Source organism: Phocoena phocoena, chromosome 20 (assembly GCF_963924675.1).
Source record: "Phocoena phocoena chromosome 20, mPhoPho1.1, whole genome shotgun sequence".
NCBI classification, from domain to species: domain Eukaryota; kingdom Metazoa; phylum Chordata; class Mammalia; order Artiodactyla; family Phocoenidae; genus Phocoena; species Phocoena phocoena.
Window position 1 is genome coordinate 4,853,231 of NC_089238.1, and position 20,735 is coordinate 4,873,965.

At 42.0% G+C, this 20,735-nt stretch overlaps 1 protein-coding gene across 1 annotated transcript in view; it reads right to left on the reverse strand.

The window, feature by feature from the left end:
* Positions 1 to 20,735, reverse strand: part of LOC136140951 (zinc finger protein 665-like) — a 34,350-nt gene that overhangs the window by 3,579 nt on the left and 10,036 nt on the right. Inside the window, 3 exon segments of the mRNA XM_065899085.1 lie at positions 11,987 to 12,118; positions 12,307 to 13,907; positions 20,315 to 20,441. Coding sequence (XP_065755157.1) covers positions 11,987 to 12,118; positions 12,307 to 13,907; positions 20,315 to 20,441 — 1,860 coding nt within the window.

A 20,735-nucleotide genomic window follows, 5' to 3' on the forward strand; every position in this document is an offset into this window, starting at 1 on the left:
GCCTGCACTCTAGAGCCCGTGAGCCACAACTACTGAAGCCCAAGTGCCACAACTACTGAAGCCCACATGGCTAGAGCCCGTGCTCTGCAACGAGAAGTCACCACAATGAGAAGCCCGCGCACCGCAACAAAGAGTAGCCCCCACTCGCTGCAACTAGAGAAAGCCCGTGTGCAGCAACAAAGACCCAATGCAGCCAAAAATTAATTAATTAATTAATTAAAAAATTAACATACCAGAGACTTTCCCCGTGGTCCAGTGGTTAAGACTCTGTGCTTCCACTGCAGGGGGCACGGGTTCAATCTCTAGTCAAGGAACTAAGATCCCACATGCCTCACAGCAGGGCCAAAAACCAAAACAAAACAAAAACCATGCCAGGACTTCCCTGGTGGTGCAGTGGTTGGGAATCTGCCTGCCAATGCAGGGGACACAGGTTCAACCTGGTCCAGGAAGATCCCACATGCCGCGGAGCAACTGAGCCCACACGCCACAACTACTGAGTCTGCACGCCTAGAGCCCATGCTCCACAACAAAGAGAAGCCACCACAGTGAGAGGCCTATGCATGGCAACGAGGAGTAGCCCCCACTTGCCGCAACTGGAGAGAGCCCGGACACCGCAACGAAGACCCAGCACAGCTATCTATCTATCTAACTATCTATCTATCAATCAATCAATCAATCAATTAAAAAAAAACATATCAAAATTTACACCAGGCAGTGTAAGCTGTACTACAGGGGAAGTCCGCACTACTAAATCTTTGCAACAACAAAAGAGAAAGATGCACACTCTGCACTACTGCTCAAGAAAGTACTAAACGCCCTCTCTAGAACCGTAAGACAAAACCCAAAAACTCAGTTACCCACATGGAAAAGTACAATTTTCTTACTCTGTAGGTGACAAGGTTTTGTATGCACAAACCAAAAAGATTTCACGAGAAAACTACTTCTTCAAGAAACAACTTTAGGAAACTTGCAGCATAAAGAATCAGCATGCAAAAATCAGTTGCACTTCTATACACAATGAACAATGTCAACAGAAAATCAGAGAATAGTCCTATAGGACACTTGGGAAAAAATTAGCCAAGGAGTTGAAAGACTTGTACACTGAAAACTACTAAACGTTCTAAAAGAAGTTCATGGAGATACAAATAAATAGAAACACACCCTGTACTCGTGGATTGGAATATTCCAATTTTAATATTTTTTAACTTATTTATTTATTTTTGGTTGTGTTGGGTCTTTGTTGCTGTGCGCGGGCTTTCTCTAGTTGCGGCGAGCGGGGGCTACTCTTTGTTGCGGTGCATGGGCTTCTCATTGCGGTGGCTTCTCTCCTTGCGGAGCACAGGCTCTAGGCGTGCGGGCTTCAGTAGTTGCAGCACGTGGGCTCTACAGCGCAGGCTCAATAGTTGTGGCACACGGGCTCCAGAGTGCAGGCTCAGTAGTTGCAGCACGTGGGCTCTAGAGCGCAGGCTCAGTAGTTGTGGCGTACGGACTTAGTTGCTCCGCAGCGTGTGGGATCTTCCCAGACCAGGGCTCGAACCTGTGTCCCCTGCATTGGGAGACAGATTCTTAACCACTGCGCCACCAGGGAAGTCCAATTTTAATATTCTTAAAATGACCAAACTACCCAAAGTGTCCTACAGATTCAATGGAATCCCTATGAAAATTTCAAGGGCAATTTTTGTAGGAATAGGAAAAATCACGCTATAATTAACAGGGAGCGGACCTCAATGAAGAGTAGCCCCCATTCACTGCAACTAGAGAAAGCCCGTGCGCAGAGGCGAAGACCCAACGCAGCCATAAATAAATAAATAAATAAATAAAATTTATTTTAAAAATTATAAAATTAACAGAATCTCAAGGGACCCCCAAATATCCAAAATACTCTTGAAAAAGAAGATAGAGTCAGTCATTTTTATTTTCTTTTTTTTTGCAGTTACAACAAATGAGTTCTTGAAATTAAACATCCAGTTTTACAAACATAGTCTGATACAAATCAGAAAATGACACTTGGTTAGAAAGATACCTGGTGCTCGGGCATCACCAGAAAAAAAGCATGAAGTCAGATATCTCAAAAGCCAGACCATTTCCCACTTCTGAACTTGTCCTCTATTTTTGTTAAAAAAAAAAAAAAAGAAAAGATAAAAAAAGAAATAAAGGTCAGAGACCTTCCTGGCAGTCCAGTGGTTAAGACTCCATGCTTCCACCACAGGGAGCACAGGTTTGATCTCTGGTCAAGGAACTAAGATTCCACATGCTGTACAGCGCAGCATCCACCCGCCCAAAAAAGAAATAAAGGGCATATATGTTTATGAGTATGAGGAGGAAACCATTTGCTACAAAAAGTTTTCCTGACAATCTCTGTCTACGTAACAGACCGCTAATCGTGAACATTCAGCACACTAGCACTGAAAAGACACAGAGCCTGTGATGTGAATCCAGCACCACACAGGAGCCCAAAGTTCCATTCACTACGCAGCTGTCACCGGGCACCTTACCTCCCTGGGGGCCCTGTCACACTCTAGGACTTAACGAGAAAACCTAACACACCTGGGGGAAAATGGGAATCTAAAAGGGACAATGGTTTTCCAAAATCCTTTGGGGATTCCTAGAAGATGAGCCAGGGTGGGGTGTCTATCTTGATTTCAACGGCATCTCTCGGGCATCCACAAAGCCCCTTCCTGCATCACAGTACCTACAAGCACGCCCTTGGAGTGGCAAGGTCATCAGCGCGGCGATGTCGTCCAGATGACCCCACACTGTCCTGCAGTCTTCTTCCCATCAAGGTTCAGTTTTTCTCTCTGATTTTCCATCTAGCAAATCTCCAAACCCCAGGACCTCCTGGTGGTCCAGTGGTTAAGGCTCAGTGCTTCCACTGCAGGAGATGAAGGTTCGTTGCCTAGTCAGGGAACAAAGATCCCGCATGCCACGTTGCATGGCCAAAAAGAAAAGAAAACAAAACAAACAAATCTCCAAATTCCAGTTTTTCCAGGGGTTCTTGTAACATCAGTTGCCTCTCCGTCCTACATTCTAAATATATTGTTTTGATTCATTTCTGCAAAGTACTGTCAAAACTATTGCCCTGGAGACACTTCATGAAATTCTCTTTAAAGCTTTTACATTCACCGAAGTGATCCAGCAGGCAGCCACCCTTGTCCGGGGCGGGGCCAGGGCTGGAAGCACTTGGACCTGAAGATCATGACCATCGACCAAGCACATCAGTTTTAGATTTCAAAACATATTACAAAGTAATCAAGATGATGCGGTACTGGCATAAACGCAGATACATAAGCCAATGGAACAGATTAGAAAACTCAAACAATCCCTGGAATATATGGCAAATGTATAGAAAAGGGTGCCAACACTAAACAAGTGGGAAAGGACAGTCTCAATAACAAATGGTGCTGAGAAACTAGATATCTACAAGCAAAAAAATAAAGCTGGTCCTTAACCTGCATCAAAGGTAAATACTATGTGTCAAAAGATACAATCCACAGAATAAAAAGACAACCTCTCAGGAATGGAGGTGATGAAAGTGATATAAAGAATTTCCAACAGTCAGAGGTTTAGGTTGACTTCATGGTTCAAATTCCAGGCTGGAATAAAACACCCTCTATCACTGATGTCTAGTTCTGAACTTTCCATTCCATTCCCAGTCATTAAGGTTCAGTCAGTGACTTGCCCACTTGGCTTCAACTGCCTTTGAATAAGTCAGAACAAATTACCCTTAGTTGGCCTGACTTCCAGATCTTACCAGGTGTTGTGCACATTAATACCCGACTTTCACGTGCACCATCTAGATCCTGGTTTACAGAGAGCAGACAGTGCATCCAGATGGGGCCCCTAAGCAGCTGCTGCTGGCCAATGGCACTGACACCCCGACTAAACCCACGGGGGTGAAGCCCCGCCCAGGACTACACCCAGTGGAGCCTCTTCACAAGTTCCAGGTCACTGGGTCACGGGGAGACGGGATCTAAGTGGAGATATCAGGCCCTGAGGGAAGGACCTGGGTGACGGTGCGTGTACAGGTGTCAGGCGGGATACTTCAGAGTCAGACAAGTTTACCGAGTCCAAAGAAGGGCATTTGAGGAAGGACAGACAGAAAAACCAACCGAGAATATGACATTACCTGAGAAAGAGCCATTGCAGACTCCAGTTCTTTCCTCTTTCGCCTCTTAAGGGCTTCTTCCTTAGACAAGATGAATGTTTAGAGGTCTATCCTGAAAGTGGAAAAGATGGTGTTTAATGCTCAGAATCAACACACCCGCTTCCTGAGTCACCACCACACACACAGGGAAGCCCTCAGCATGTGGAACAGACGGTCCTCTGCTGCCTACTGTCCCAGGAGGGACTCAGGACAGTAACTCGCACACACAGACCAACCAGTGAGTTTTCCACCCTTTCTTCAGACCTCGCTCCCCTCCTGGTGAGGCCCTCACGTACCCAGCAGCAGCGGGCACCTCAGCTGGACCCGACGATCCCCTGCAGGTCACAGACCAGCCCTGATCCAGCCCCACGCAGAGCAGAGCCCTCACCCTCAGCCCAGATCTCAGCCCTCAGGAACGGGGGGACCCAGAGTCACGATGCTCAGTGATGGATACAGATTGGAATCGCCTGGGGCACCTTAAATATGATTGAGGGCTTCCCTGGTGGCGCAGTGGTTGAGAGTCCGCCTGCCGATGCAGGGGACACGGGTTCGAGCCCTGGTCTAGGAAGATCCCACATGCAGCGGAGCAACTGGGCCCGTTTGCCACGGCTGCTGAGCCTGCGCGTCTGGAGCCTGTGCTCCTCAACAGGAGAGGCCGCGATAGTGAGAGGCCCGCGCCCCGCGGTGACGAGTGGCCCCCGCTTGCCACAACTAGAGAAAGCCCTCGCACAGAAACGAAGACCCAACACAGCAAAAATAAATAAAATAAATTAATAAACTCCTACCCCCAACATCTTCTAAAAATATATATATATATATGATTGAGGTTGGGTCCTACACTGACTACATGAAGGGGAATCCCTGGTCAGAGGGTACAACACATGCTTATGCAAAATGCCTCATCCATCTAATGTGAAGACTGGGTTGAGCACCATGGAAGGACGAATGAATAGTGAAAACGTGGTGTATATATATAGAATGGAACATTACTCCGCCAGAAAATAAATCTTGCCATTTGCAGCCACATGGATGGATGAAGAAGGTACTATGCTAAGAGAAAAGAACTCAAAGACCAATACCACATGGTTTCACTTATATATGAAATCTAAAAAATTAAAAAACAAAAAACGCAAAATACAGTGAAAGGAGACTCATAGAACTAACGTGTGATTTCCAGAAGGGGGTAGGGGGTCGTGAGAGAATTGAAAAAGATCAATGTTCATGACTTTTCTCTAAGAATGAACGTACACAATGGGAGTTTTTGATAGATACACTAGAAATTTCACCTATTAACTCTCCCAACACATTTTTGTTAGTTTCTACTTAGGCTTTCTCCATTGGAAAAGGATGGATCCCCACTCAAAGTTTAGATTCGATGGCAGGACTGATGACTCCATACATTAAAGTGTTAGGAGTGAATTCCCTGATGGTCCAGTGGTTAGGACTCCGAGCTCAGCTTCAACTGCAGGGAGCCTGGGTTCGATCCCTTGTTGGGGAACTAAGATCCTGAAGGCCACATGGCGATATGGCGCGGCAAAAAAATAAATAAATAACGTGTTAGGAAAATGTTTGTTACGTAATGAGGCCTTCTGGGGAGAGCAGGGTAGACTTCCCAAGTTTTTAAAAATGGCTAGAGAGAGCAGAGAACGCTGATGGGCTTGTGTTACTCTGGATACAGGACCGGGCTGAGGTGATGGTACTTGCTCGTTGCGCGAACCTACAACTACTGCCAAGGGAAGGCGCACTCAGCTTTATTATCAGCCTGCCCTGCTCACGTGAGCAGAAGAGGAACAGTTTGTAGTGAGACTTAAAGGTGTCTATAGTCAGACCTCAAATATGGAATCAGACTCTTTCATACAAAACTGAATGTTTATTCAAGAGTAAACTCCTGATGTCTTGCTTAGGAAAGACCACAATTTTCCACCTGCTAATAATATACACACTACATTCCTCTTCCCGATTCACAGAGATCTCATTGCACGTTTGTTGGAATCCTAACCACTAGGCCAACAGGGGACTCGCCCACATCCATTCATCTGTTGATGGACATTTAGGTTGCATCCATATCTTGGCTACTGTGAATTGTGATACTATGAACCTTCAGGTGCCTGTATCTTTTCAAATTAGCGTTTTCTTTTTTCCTAGTCATGTGCCCAGGAGTGGAGTGGCTGAGTCATATGGTAGTTCGACTTTCAGGTTTTGAGGAATCTCATCTTGTCGATCATATATATTTTTCAAAGATACTGTTTTGTCCAAGTTATATATTTAATTTGTATTTCTCCCTTTACGTCAGTGAAATGCTCGGAGGTTGCATAAATCAAGGGGTTGTTTTCAAATTTGCGTCACATGAAAATGTACAAAGAGGAATGACACATGCAATTACACATATACATATTCTTTTTCACATTCTTTTCCATTATGGATTATTACAGGATATTGAATATAGTTTTCTGTGCTATATAGTAGGACCTTGTTGTTTATCCATTTTATATATTACTTTGCATCTGCTAATCCCAAACTCCTAATCCAACCCTCTGCTACCTGTCCCCCTCCACCTGGGCAAACCACAAGTCTGTTCTCTATACCTGTGACTCTGCTTTTTAGGTATGTTCATTTGTGTCGTATTTTAGATTCCGCACATCATCAATGCTATACAAGATGTTCTCATGAAAAAAATCTTTTCAAATCTCTTGGGTATATTTTCAAAAGCAGAATTGCTGGGTGTGATATCCTGATGTTTAAGAAATAATGATTTCCTCATTCAAATGAGAAACACAAACTTCCATGCACAAACAACTGGGCAAAATTGGTCTCAAGACCTGGCCTTGATGCAAGAGGGCTGAGAAGTTAGGGGAACACATGGCTATGTGTAAAAAGGTATTAAAAGAGTGCAGAAAGTCATTATACTGAAACGATCTCTATTATACATAAAAAAACAAAGTATAAAATCTTATATATAGCATCTATTGATATTTTGTTGTAAAAAAAAAAAATACACCTGAAAATCAGATGAAAGTTACCTTACTGAATAAATATACTTCAGAATGAAGATTGTAATGGGTATACTTGCAGTGTATATATTTGTAATATATATATTTCATGTGATTTTATGAATTAAAACAGGAGACCTATGATACATTTAGAATAGAACAATAGCAAAATGTAATGGCAGCATTTAAATGGCGAATCACATACACACACATACTATTTTGATTAAATTTCCTCTCAACATAACTGTTCTCTCTTCAATTTCCAAGAATAAAACTAATTTCCTTTAAACATAGATGTACACGACTGCTATCACCATCCAATGGAGAAAGTGACCAACTTTTCCTGTGCATTATATCTACCTGATAATCAGTCCCTAGTAACCTGTCACTCTCCTGCCATGAAAAGCCCAGTCCCTTAATGTCCTGCCTGCTTTACTCATGGTCAATTGGTAGAGGATTCTGTCCTATAACCCACACTGGCCTATCCACAGAAGGGCTCCCTGAACGTAATAAGCACGATGAGTCATGTCATAATTGTACGTTATTCCCTGCCCCGCCCTGCCACTAATTCACACACTATTGAATTTGATCATTCAGGGTCTTCGTTTTTCCAGGGAACATGGATGTGAAGGAACCATGCCTAACAAAGTTGGCCCCTTTATGTTACTGCTTCCTTCCCAGAAACAATCATCGAAGGCCTGTAATGAAGGCATAAGATCAACAGACTTTATTAACCTTCAGATTGAAAGACATAAATAGTAATTAAGCCTTTTGCAGAAAACTCAAATAATTATTCATACACTGAAGATAATGGGCCATTTCCACATATCTCCTTCCTCTTCTCATACACAAGTTTTAACATGCTGTGATTTGTAATTATTCTGAAGTATGTCAAAACTCAGGTTAATCTCAGACAACGAAAGGATTATTTAGTCCTAGTATGCATTCTCTGAGGTGTGGTCTATTGAAGAATTGCTCAAAATATTCACCAAATTCATATTTGTGAGGATTCTCACAAATATAAGTTCTTTGGGGACCCCTGAGGATGGACTGTTTCTTAAAAGGGTTTTCACGTTTGGTATACCTATATACTTTGACCTGTAAGAATTCTCTTATTATACCAAACATGTGGATGTCTGATGAAACACTTTACAATATTCATTACACTTGAATGCTTCTTCTCCAACGTTAACGCTACGCTCCAGTTTTTTAAAATAAATTTATTTATTTACTTTTGGCTGCGTTGGGTTTTCGTTGCTGTGCGTGGGCTTTCTCTAGTTGCGGCGAGCAGGGGCTACTCTTCGCTGCGGTGCGCAGGCTTCTCACTGTGGTGGCTTCTCTTGTTGTGGAGCACGGGGCTCTAGGCGTGCAGGCTTCAGTAGTTGTGGCACGTGGGCTCTAGAGCACAGGTTCAGTAGTTGTGGCGCACGGGCTTAGTTGCTCCACAGCATGTGGGATCTCCCCGGACCAGGGCTCAAACCCGTATCTCCTGCATTGGCAGGCAGATTCTTAACCACTGCGCCACCAGGGAAGACCTGTTCCACAGTTTTGATCTTCAGGTTCAAGCATTAGCAAACATATTGCTCTGTGTGGATTCTCACAAAGATGTATATTCTGAAGTCTACTGCACGTTGAGTCTTGGATAAGATGCTTATGTGGATACATGGTTTCAAACATCTTGGGTGCCTTTCTAAAAGCGGCATCTCTGGGTCTGATATTGTGATTTATAAGAAATATGGGGCTTCCGTGATGGCACAGTGGTTAAAAATCCGCCTGCCGGGACTTCCCTGGTGGCGCAGTGGTTGAGAATCCGCCTGCCAATGCACCAGACACGGGTTCGGGCCCTGGCTAGGGAGGATCCCACATGCTGCGGAGCAGCTGAGCCCGTGTGCCACAGCTGCTGACCCTGCGTGCTGCAACTACTGAAGCCGGTGAGCCTAGAGCCCGTGCTCCACAACAAGAGAGGCCACCACGGTGAGAAGCCCGCGCGCTGCAACGCAGACCCAATGCAGCCAAAAATAAAAAAAAAAAAAAAAAAAAAAAAATCCGCCCTGGTCCGGGAAGATCCCACATGCCGTGGAGCAACTAAGCCCGTGCGCCACAACTACTGAGCCTGCGCTCTAGAGCCTGTGAACCACAACTACTGAGTCTGCGACACACAACTACTGGGCCAGCATGCCACAACTACTGAAGCCTGCGCACCCAGAGCCCATGCTCTGCAACGAGAAGCCACAAGAAGCCGCGCACCGCAACAAAGAGTAGCCCCCAGTCGCCGCAACTAGAGATAGCCCACACGCAGCAACAAAGATCCACCAACTCAGCCAAAAAATAATAATAATATTTCTGAACTACAAGCCTTTGGTATATCTCTCGCTTTCAGGTAGGATGACATGAATTGAAAACATCTCAAAATGGATTCTTCTGGGGTAATTCCCTGTTTCTCCAGTGGTTAAGACTCGGCACTTTCACTGCCATGGGCCCAGGGTTCGATCCCTGGTCTGGGAACTAAAATCCTGCAAGCCACACAGCATGGCCAGAAAAAATAAAGGATTCTTTCATTTCTTATCATGATACCAGAATCAGAATTATATTAAAACTGAAGGATTATTTCACTGTGTTTAGAATCAGAGCAGCAAGGATATATATCTGTGAGTCAGAAAACACTACGGGCCTAATACTTTTTGCCCAACACTTGGAACACTGGGCAGACCGGCCAGGTGTTACTCGGAATATTACACTATCAGGAAAATGAACAAAGTCCATAGATACAATCTGGCCCTAACACCTTTCCCCTTTACCTATCTCTGTTCTTGAGACAGAAATACGAAACTTGAAAATTCACATTTCATGTTAAAATCATGGTGGATATTGAACACAAATTAAAATATTGGGAAAAGATGTCTCAAATTAATATTTCTATGAAAAGGAGACAAAATCTAAAATTGCAAAGGATTTTACGTCACAATGATCATTCTCCTTAGTCATCCAGCAGCCAGGTTGCTAGAAAAACACTGAAGACTAAGTGGTCATGGAGGAAGAAGGGAGAGGACCCATCACATCCAACACAGCACCCTCTGGACTTCCTGTTAGGTGAGAATGATAAACCTATTTCTTTCAGTTCCTGTTTTCCAGGCAATCTATCACAAATAGAAACTGTCCGACCTGAGAAATAGGATTGTTATTTAGTGATGGGGACAGAATGGAGCATTTGAGAAAGAATCTTGAATTTAAAATGTTGTGGCTTAAGAAAACTTCATGAAGACATCCCTTCACTCATGAGCTACAACTGTTTAGCACGTGTTGCGGAAAATTCATGTGTGAACAAATTATGGTGTGAGAATTTATGACAAATATTCAGAACATTATTAGGCTGTAAAGTACAGGACAATTAAATTTCAGTCCACAAATATAATCACGTTTATTTGACCATCTGATCTACTGATCTATGATCCTATCCATCACACTAACCGTCTTTGCACTCATAAAGTACATTCACTCATTCTGTCAATGGGGAATGAGTCCAATCACTGAATATGTAGGAAGAAATACAATAACCTGCCTTCAGGAGCTTATACTGTATAAGGGAATATCAGCAATTATTAAATAAGATATGACTGTGTTAGGTAAGATGAAGAGGTATATATATTAATACAATGGTAGACTGAGACGGTGGCCTAATTTAAACGATGTGTTCAGGAAATGCTCAAATGAAAAGAAGATAACTAAACAAAAGCATTGATTAATTAAGAGTGTGTCGTGCAAACCCACATGAAGACCATGAGGATAAGGATGAAAGTGATATTTGGAACTCAGGAAAGGAAAGAAAACGAATTGTGACCTGAAGCACCCGAAAGAGCCCAGTGCTCTGGGGCCATTTACAACTCTGGACAGAAAAAGAAGAGAATAAATCTGTTTACTTAAGGCACTCTGTGGTAATTTCGTACAGCATAAATAGGAAATTTAATTACATGGTGTATGTAAAAAAACAAAAGAACCTACAAACATTTCTGGAAAAAGAATAATTTACAAGGTATCAGGACACAAGTAGAACATGCAAAAATCGATCACAATTCTATATACTAGAAAATTATAAATGAAATTGAAATTTAAAATGTAATATCATATTGGTGAAAGCTCAAGAAAGTAAAAGAAAAATGTGTAAACTAAGAAAATAAGGGGTCAAGGAAAAGGAAGAGTCTCTGCTACACTGCAGTGATGTTCATTAGCAACTTGTAGTTGTTTGAGGGAACTGGCAACTGGAACCAAAGTTTTGCAGAAACGTTCTCACCACACAAAGTGTGCGCTATCCTTGCACTTCCGCTGAAGTTACGTTGCAGTTCTAGAAAATGGTTACGTCTGAATCACAAACACATCACAGAGACTGGCTGTCACCTTCTCCCCCAAACACTGTTACAAAATGCTAAGCAGGTAGTCCTGGCACCAGGAAACAATAAGAGGAGTATTTTGCTGCTTGAGACTAAGAGGCAGAGTCTACGAGAAGTGCGGAAAGTGCTCCCACCTCAAACAGGGATTTCTCTGGGACAGACAACAGTACAGTGGCAAAGATGCAAACGTAGGAGGAATAATTTCCTAACAATCCAGCACAAATTATCTGATGCCTGGTGAGCTGTTAGCCCCAAGGAAAGGTTTTCCCATTCATAACATCTGTGAGGTAATCTCCAGAATGAATTACTTGGTGAATAAATTCCTTTTCTAAAGACCTGGCCACAATAATTACATTTATCTGGTTTCTTTCCAGAATAAGTATTCTAATAAAGCCGAAAATGTGGACACCTACTAAATGCCTTGACACTTCACTACACTGTTAAACTCTCTCAAGATCATGGATCACCTGATGTTCAGTTAGGCTTAAAAGCACACTGAAGAATTTGCCACACTCATTACATTTGCAAGGTTTCTCTCCAGTATGAATTCTTGGGCAGGTTATAAGGTATGAATTTTGACTAAACACATGTAGACAGTCATTATACTTGCAAGGTTTCTTTCCATTACAGATTATCTGGCGGTAAGAGAGGCTGCACACACAAAAACTTTACAACACTCACGATACTTGTACAGTTTCTCCCCATTGTGATTTCGCCAAAGAATTGTAAGGTGTGAATTTTCACATTTTAATATTTTTTTCAAGTTTGAATTTTGAAGACCTTTCCACATACATTTATATGGTTTTTCTTAAGTATGGATTTTCTGATGTGTAGCAAAGGTTGAGACCTGAGTAAAGGCTTTTCCACACTCGATACATTTGCAAGGTTTCTATCCATTATGTAGTCTGTGATGAATTCGGAGACGTTGTTTGTAACGAAAGACTTTGCCACACTCATTACATTTGTAAGGTTTCTCCCCAGTATGAATTCTCTGATGACACACAAGGTTTGAATTTTTACTAAACACTTTGCCACACTCACCACATTTGTAAGGTTTCTCTCCAGTATGAATTCTCTGATGAACTGCAAGGTTTCCTTTTCGATTAAAGAGCTTGCCACACTGATTACATCTGTAAGGTTTCTCACCATTATGAATTCTCTGATGACGTGCAAGGTTTGAATTTTGACTAAAGACTCTGCCACACTCATTACATTTGTAAGGTTTTTCTCCAGTGTGAACTTGCTGATGCCTTGTAAGGGTTGGCTTCTCACGAAAGAACTTCCCACACTCATTACATCTGTAAGGTTTCACTGCAGTATGAATTTGTTGATGCCTTGTAAAGGTTCTCTTATCCCGAAAAAACTTGCCACACTCATTACATTTGTGAGGTCTCTCTCCAGTATGAGTGACCAGATGACTCGTAAGGTGTGTTTTTTGACTAAAGACACTGCCACATTCACCACATTTGTAAGGTTTCTCTCCAGTATGAATTCTCTGATGAACTGCAAGGACTGCATTCTGATTAAAGACTTTGCCACATACATCACATTTATATTGTTTAGCTTCTCTATGGATTATCATATGTCTCCTGAGGCCTGAGGCAGAATAAATGGTCTTCCCACACACATTACATTTATAAGGCATCCCTCCAGTATGAATTCTCTGATGACTTGTAAGATGTGAATTTTGACTAAACCTCTTGCCACACTCATTACATTTATAAGGTTTCTCTCCAGTATGAACCCTCTTATGACTTACAAGGTGTGACTTTCGACTAAAGACCTTGTCACACACATCACATTTACGCAATTTCTCCCCTGTGTGGATTCTCTGATATCTACTGAGGTTTGAGCCTTTAGGAGAGGTTTTCCCATACTTACGACATTTGTAAGGACTTGCCCTGTGTGCTTTCTGGTCTTCTGTCAGTATTGAAAGATGCATAAAATCACTCCCATGTATATCAGAAATTGTGGATTGGCCAGTAGGAGAAATTTCTTGAGATGGTGAAAATGAGGTACCATTGCTGATGCTCTTATCAGCTTGATGAAATTCACAGATTTTCTGTTTACTTTTAAACATACGTAGTTCCTCCGAAAAGCTTAATGCCAGCCTATTTGCAATCGGCTTCTTTCCTGAATCCCTTCCACCATGTCGAACTCTTCTATAAGTGATATCTTCATTAGGGGATGTAGGGATATTTTTGTAATTTCTTTCATCATCTCTCCACTGACCCCCAAGGTCATGCATATTCTCCTGTATTTCCTGTAGGTAAAAATGCTTGATTTCACAGCTTCCATGGCTTCCCAACATCACTGTTGGGAATATTTCTCCTACATCAGTGTTTGATTTTAGTTGTAATTTCTTGATCACGTGTATATGAGAGAGATCTACAAGATAAAAAGGACCATAGGTATACTATTCATTACACTGCATGAGTAAATGTTTCATGGTGAATATATGATGTTACACCAAAAGTAATACTTTTACCAAACACAGTTATGAAACTTCTCAACCATGATGTTAAAGATTTCTAGGAACACTAAAGAATAGGATTCTTTACTAAAGAAACAGCGATTACACGTAATTCAACTTAAGTTTAGGGCAGCCTACCTGCAAACACACTGTGACAAAACATTCAATTGGAAAAACTTGTATTAGCTCTCAAAGAAAAGTTTTTCCACCATAACCACAAAGCATATACAAATTAAGACTCAACATACAAATACCAGTAGTTTTGAAAGGAAAACTCAAAGGAGATGCAACCAGAAGTGAGCTGTGTAACTAATACTGTTATTCAGCAATCCCTCCTTCAAATGGTTTCTGAGTCATCACGGCTGCACATGTTAATTTAAGTCGTATCCTGAGAAAGTTGTTCAGTGGATGAAAGGGGGTCATTTTTACAGTGTGAGTAGTGAGAAAGGTGGAGTGATGGCTGAAGAAATGCGGTGGAAACTGGGGAGATCAGGAGAACAACTTAAATATGGGAGCAAATGACAGTGTTTCTGTCAGCATCAAGGGACCATGTAAAGAAAGACCAGGACTGATAAGGACCTCAGTGAAGCACAGGGAATAATAAACATGGGGTATCACTCCTTGTGACTGCATATATGTGTGAATAAAACTGTATGAGACAACTAAAAATAAGGAGGTTAAAAGAAAAGAAAAATTGGCTTAGCAAGTAACACAATACTGTTCAATTTTTAACTGTGGAAGTTATCCTATGGGTATGCGGCCAAAATGAAAGAGATTTAAAAAGAGAGCGAATAGAATATTTTAGATATAAAGCAGCTGTACATCTATGACATTATTTGCTATGTAGGGTATCAAATTCAATATTCCCTGAGTCCCATTTGCATGCATATTTTCACAAAGAACACATATAATATTCCATGAGATGTGCAAGACTGTTCTTAGCTGAAAACTGAAGGAAAAACTAGAATAAGGCCATCAAAAGGAAATGGGGGACTTCTCAGCTAGGGCACTGGTTAAGAATCCGCCTGCCAATGCAGAGGACATGGGTTCAATCCCTGGTCTGGGAAGATCCCACACGCCGTGGGGCAGCTAAGCCCATGCACCACAACTATTGAGCCTGTGCTCTAGAGCCTGTGAGCCACAACTACTGAGCCCACGTGCCACAACTACTGAAGCCCACTCACCTAGAGCCTGTGCTCCATAACAAGAGAAGCCACAACGATGAGAAGCCCACACACCACAACAAAGAGTAGCCCCTGTTCACTACAACTAGAGAAAGCCCACGCGCAACAACGAAGACCCAACAGAGTCATAAATCAATTGATTAATTACTTAATTAAAAAAAGTAAACTAAAACTAACACCACACTAAAAGGATTATATAAAATAAGGTGATATATTCTTGAAAAGTAAGATGGTTCAAGATACGTAAACTTTTGCTGTAAAACAGTACATTAACAGAATGAAACAAAATGACCATCTCAACTGATGCAGTAAAAACCATATAACACAAGTCAACAGGCTTTCATGATAAAAACACTCAATAAACAAGGAATTTAAAAAGCTACCGCAGCACACTGAAGGACATATATTAACTGCCAACAGCTAACATCAGGCTCACTGGTCAAAGACTGAAAGCATTCTTTCTAAATCAGAAACTGGAAGAGGATACCTGCTCTATTTCTAAAAGCTTATTCCTGGAAATCCTAGCAGGAACAAATAGGCATAAAAAGACAGAGAAGTATTAAAATAGAAAACGAAACAAAATCACGTGTTTAAAAGCAACATGATGTAATATGTAGAAAACCATGAAGATCCTGCTAAAAATCTGCTAGAAATAATGAATGAACTCAGAAAAATTACAAGATATTAAATGAACACACAAAAATCAATTGTGTTTCTATATATTAACGATGAAAAATCAAGAAAGAAATTGAGAAAACAATACCATTTACAATAACATCAAAAAATAAAACAAGGGGACTTCCCTGGTGGCGCAGTGGTTAAGACTCCACGCTCCCAATGCAGGTGGCCCAGGTTCAATTCCTCGTCAGGGAACTAGATCCCACATGCATGCCGCAACTAAGGAGCCTGCCTGACACAACTAAGGAGCCGGCGAGCAGCAACTAAGACCTGGTGCAACCAAATAAAAACAAATAAAATTTTAAAATAAGTAAATAAATAAAATAAAACTAAACACTTGGGCATAACCTTATAAAAGGACAGAAAGATGTGTACACCGTAAACTAAAAACATGACTAAAAATATTAGAAAAGACACAAATTGATGCAAGGATATCCTAAATTCATGTATTTGAAGTCAATAGTGTCAAGATGTCAATATTACCCACAGTGATCAACAGATCCAACCCACTCCCTAGTAAAATCCCAATAGCATTTCTTGAAGAAATAGATAAATACACCCTACAGATTCATTTGGAATCTCAAAAGATGCTGAACAGCAAAATAAGCTTGAAAAGAACAAAGTCATAGGTCTCACATGTCTTTACTTCAAAACTTACTCCAAACCTACACTAATCACAACAGTGTGGTACAGAGATAAAGACAGAGAGACTGGTGGAATAGTACAGAGACGTCAAAAAAAAATTCTCTTGTACATGGTCAAATGATGTTGTACAAGGCGGTCAAGACAACTCAACAGGGGAAGGGCAGTCTATTAAAAAGAAGATGTGGGGCTTCCCTGGTGGCGCAGTGGTTGAGAATCTGCCTGCCAATGCAGGGGACACGGGTTCAGCCCTGGTCTGGGAAGATCCCACATGCCGCGGAGCAGCTGGGCCCGTGAGCCACAACTACTGAGCCTGTGCGTCTGGAGCCTGTGCTCCGCAACGAGAGGCCACAACAGTGAGAGGCCCCCGCACTGCGATGAAGAGTGGCCCCTGCTTGCCACAACTAGAGAAAGCCCTCTCACAGAAACGAAGACCCAACACAGCCAAAAATAAATAAATAAATTAAAAAAAAAAAAAAAAAAAGATGTGGAGAAAACCAGTTATCCAAATACAGAACAGTTAAGTTGGACCATTAACTTATATGATATACAAAACTAATGAAAGACCTCAACCAAAGACCAAAATGTATAAAACTGCTAGAAGTAAACATACAGGAAAAGCTTTCTGACATTGCATTCACCAACGATTTATCAGACATAACACAAAAATCACAGGTGACAAAGTAAAAGCAGCAATTTGAACTACCTCAAAGTTATAAACTACTGTGCCTTAGAGCACACTCAGTAGAGTCAAAAGTAATCTACTGTGTGGGAGAAAATATTACAAATGATCTACGCCGTAGTAGAATATCAAGACTATGTAAAGAACTAATCACCAGTTCTACCATAAGGGGGCTGGCTCTTCCCCAATCAACCAACCACACATGGAAAATAGGAAACAAAACCACTAAGAGCAACATCAAATACACAGACCTGATGATTAAAGAAATAAAATCAGGACCATTTATTATGCATAGAAAAGTACCAAATGAAAGTAGCAGTGCCATAAACAAAACAAATGATGGTTCATCATTGAAGGTATCACTCCACTCCATAAGCTGTCTCAATTTTTTTTTTTTTTTTTGACCACGGCGTGGCTTGTGGAATCTTAGTTCCCTGACCAGGGATTGAACCCTCACCTTCGGCAGTGAAAGTCCTAACCACTGGACCGTCAGGGAATTCCCAAGCTCTCTCATTAAGACACTGCAAAATTAAGGGTGGATGTACAATGAAGAGTGGGCACACAGGTGACAAAAAATATGGCATCAACAACAGTTTAGTCAACAGCCTAACTTGAGGATGTGAACTTGGACAACGTTATCTCTAGGAGAAATTCCTATACCATTTCTTGAGGATCAAAGGGGATGATCAATAGTATATGTAAACAACATTGTCACAGTGCTATTGAGACATGCCTTGATAACATTCCTCATAACCAGAAAAAGAACTGGAAAGACTTATCAATCAGGGCCTTTATTTTGCATCCTAGAACATGCTCACCCCGCTACTAACTAGCTTATAGTGGTGATTTTCTACGTAGCAGGAAATATTGCAACAATGAGGGAAAGTATTTGCCATCAAGAATTTAATGTTGGGACTTCCCTGATGGTGCCATGCTTAAGAATCCGCCTGCCAGTGCAGGGGACACAAGTTCGAGCCCTGGTCCAGGAAGATCCCACATGCTGCAGAGCAACTAAGCCCGTGTGCCACAACTACTGAGGCTGCGCTCTAGAGCCTGTGAGCCACAGCTGCTGAAGCCTGCACACCTAGAGCCCGTGCTCCACAACAAGAGAAGCCACCGCAATGAGAAGCCCGTGCACTGCAACAAAGAGTAGCCCCCGCTCGCTGCAACTAGAGAAAGCCCGTGCACAGCAACGAAGACCCAACGCAGCCATAAATAAATAAATAAATAAATTTAGTTTTAAAAAAGAATTTAATGTTACACAGTAAACCCATTCCACAGTGTCCAGCAGAAGTTGTCCATTAACTGCAGGTACATTATCACAGCAAAGAAATGGGATAAAATTTCAGACCCTGGGAGTATTTCAAAATAAGTTTCACAGGCAAAATCATGCAAATGTGGGAGAATATGGAATCAGAAAGAATATATATTTCCCTACAAGGTAGAGCACTAATAGAGGAAAAAAACACGAGATATGGGGTTCAGATACTATGAGTCCTTGACATGGAATCATGAGCTTGACCCACAGATTCCAAGCTAGTCAGAAAGAGTCATACGTTCCCCCAGGAGGGACTAGGGATTAAAAAGAGGATCTCTCTGTCCACTGTCTTTACAGTTTTCCTAAGTAACAGTTACAGGAGACCTAATGCACCTCTCTATTACACATATCCGTGATATGTGTGGCCAAGTCAGAACAGAAAAAATGGCTGAGGGATCTAAACAAGCAGACAGGGCTTGAGACAGCTCCATGCAGGTTCTGAGGTGCCAGAACTGAGAACTGAGCATTGAAGGGAATCAAGTCCAAAAGGAGAGCTGAGGGAGCAATAGACCCTTCTTTAAAACAACCCTCCTTGTGACTCTCAAAATCAAAGAATAACAAGTCCACAGAAGCCAAATGGCCAAGTGATGTAGACCATGATAAAGACTTTGCCTTTGTTGCTGATGGAGCTCCTGCACCACTGGAGGGTGACATGATACATTTTACATGTTGAGAGACAGTGATAACTCAGGGAGAAGAAAAATTTCCTCTCAGACTTGACAACAAATAAACTTCTGTTTTCCCAAAGTACTCTCCATCTGGGTAGACTTTCCCAAACACTACTAATGCTGTGGCTTCCTCTCTGCCCTTCTGAGATCTGATCTGTGCTCACATTTCGATTCATTCCCACCCATTTGGTTTTTGCTATTTTCATGTCACTCTTCACAGTCCAGAGTGCTTCCTCTTGCTCAAATATGCAAATAACACTCACATCAAAAATAGAAATTCCTGCCTATTGAAAGAAATGTCAACTGCTGTGGCTTTTCCAGAATTCCAGCTCTCCATTCACATGAGAGTGAGGACATTACAGATGGGTCTGGAAAAATGTTTCACAAATTCAGCCACTGCCTGCCTCCTTCTCAATGCAGAGGGAACAATGTAACATACAGATATCCAGCTCTCTACCAAGAAGTACTGAATCAAAAGCACAGGAGTAGAGCACAGGGAATGAAATATTTTCAAAGTTTCCGGTTGGGCATTAGATGTACTCAAGCACTGGAAAAACTCCTGGCATATCATGAAGTGGCCAGATCATCTGAAGAAAGGGCATGTTTAAATTCCTGATGCTAGGATTTCCCTGGGACTTCCCTGGTGGCGCAGTGGCTAAAAATCCGCTTGTCAATGCAGGGGACACGGGTTCGAGTCCTGGTCTTGGAAGATCCCACATGCCGCGGAGCAACTAAGCCCGTGCGCCCCAACTACTGAGCCTGCGCTCTAGAGCCTGTGAGCCACAACTACTGAGCCCGCGTGCCACAACTACTGAAGCCCACGCACCTAGAGCCCAAGCTCTGCAACAAGAGAAGCCACCACAACAAGAAGCCCGCGCACCACAACGAAGAGAAGCCCCTGCTCACTGCAACTAGAGAAAGCCAGCGGACAGCAACCAAGACCCAACGAACCCATAAATAAATAAATAAATAAAATTGAAAAAATAAAATTAAAAAAACAACCCCAAAACTCCTGATGCTACATCACAAAACTTTTCTTGCCCGGTCAACATGACTTTGAGTTCAGTTAAGGAAGGCAGGCGATCCCCAAAGGCAAACAATGGTAAATGCAAAACTACCTTCCCAACTTTTGGAGTGAAGTTATCCTCACCTACAGAGATCAGGTTCCTGTAGGTCTCCACCATCACGTCCCTGTACAAGGCCCTCTGAGCAGGGTCCAGGCATTCCCACTCTTCTGGAGAGAATTCGATGACCACATCCTTGAAGGTCAACCGTGCCTTAAATAAAAAAACACATTTCGCCAAGGGGCCATGAGCAGAGTTCTTATTTGCATATAAAATGAGTAGAGGTGAAAAGATCAATTAGGTTGAAGTATGTATTCTTTTTTTTAAAACATCTTTATTGGAGTATAATTGCTTTACAATGGTGTGTTAGTTTCTGCTTTATAACAAAGTGAACCAGCTATACATACACACATATCCCCATATCTCTTCCCTCTTGCATCTCCCACCCTCCCTATCCCACCCCTCTAGGTGGTCACAAAGCACCAAGCTGATCTCCCTGTGCTATGC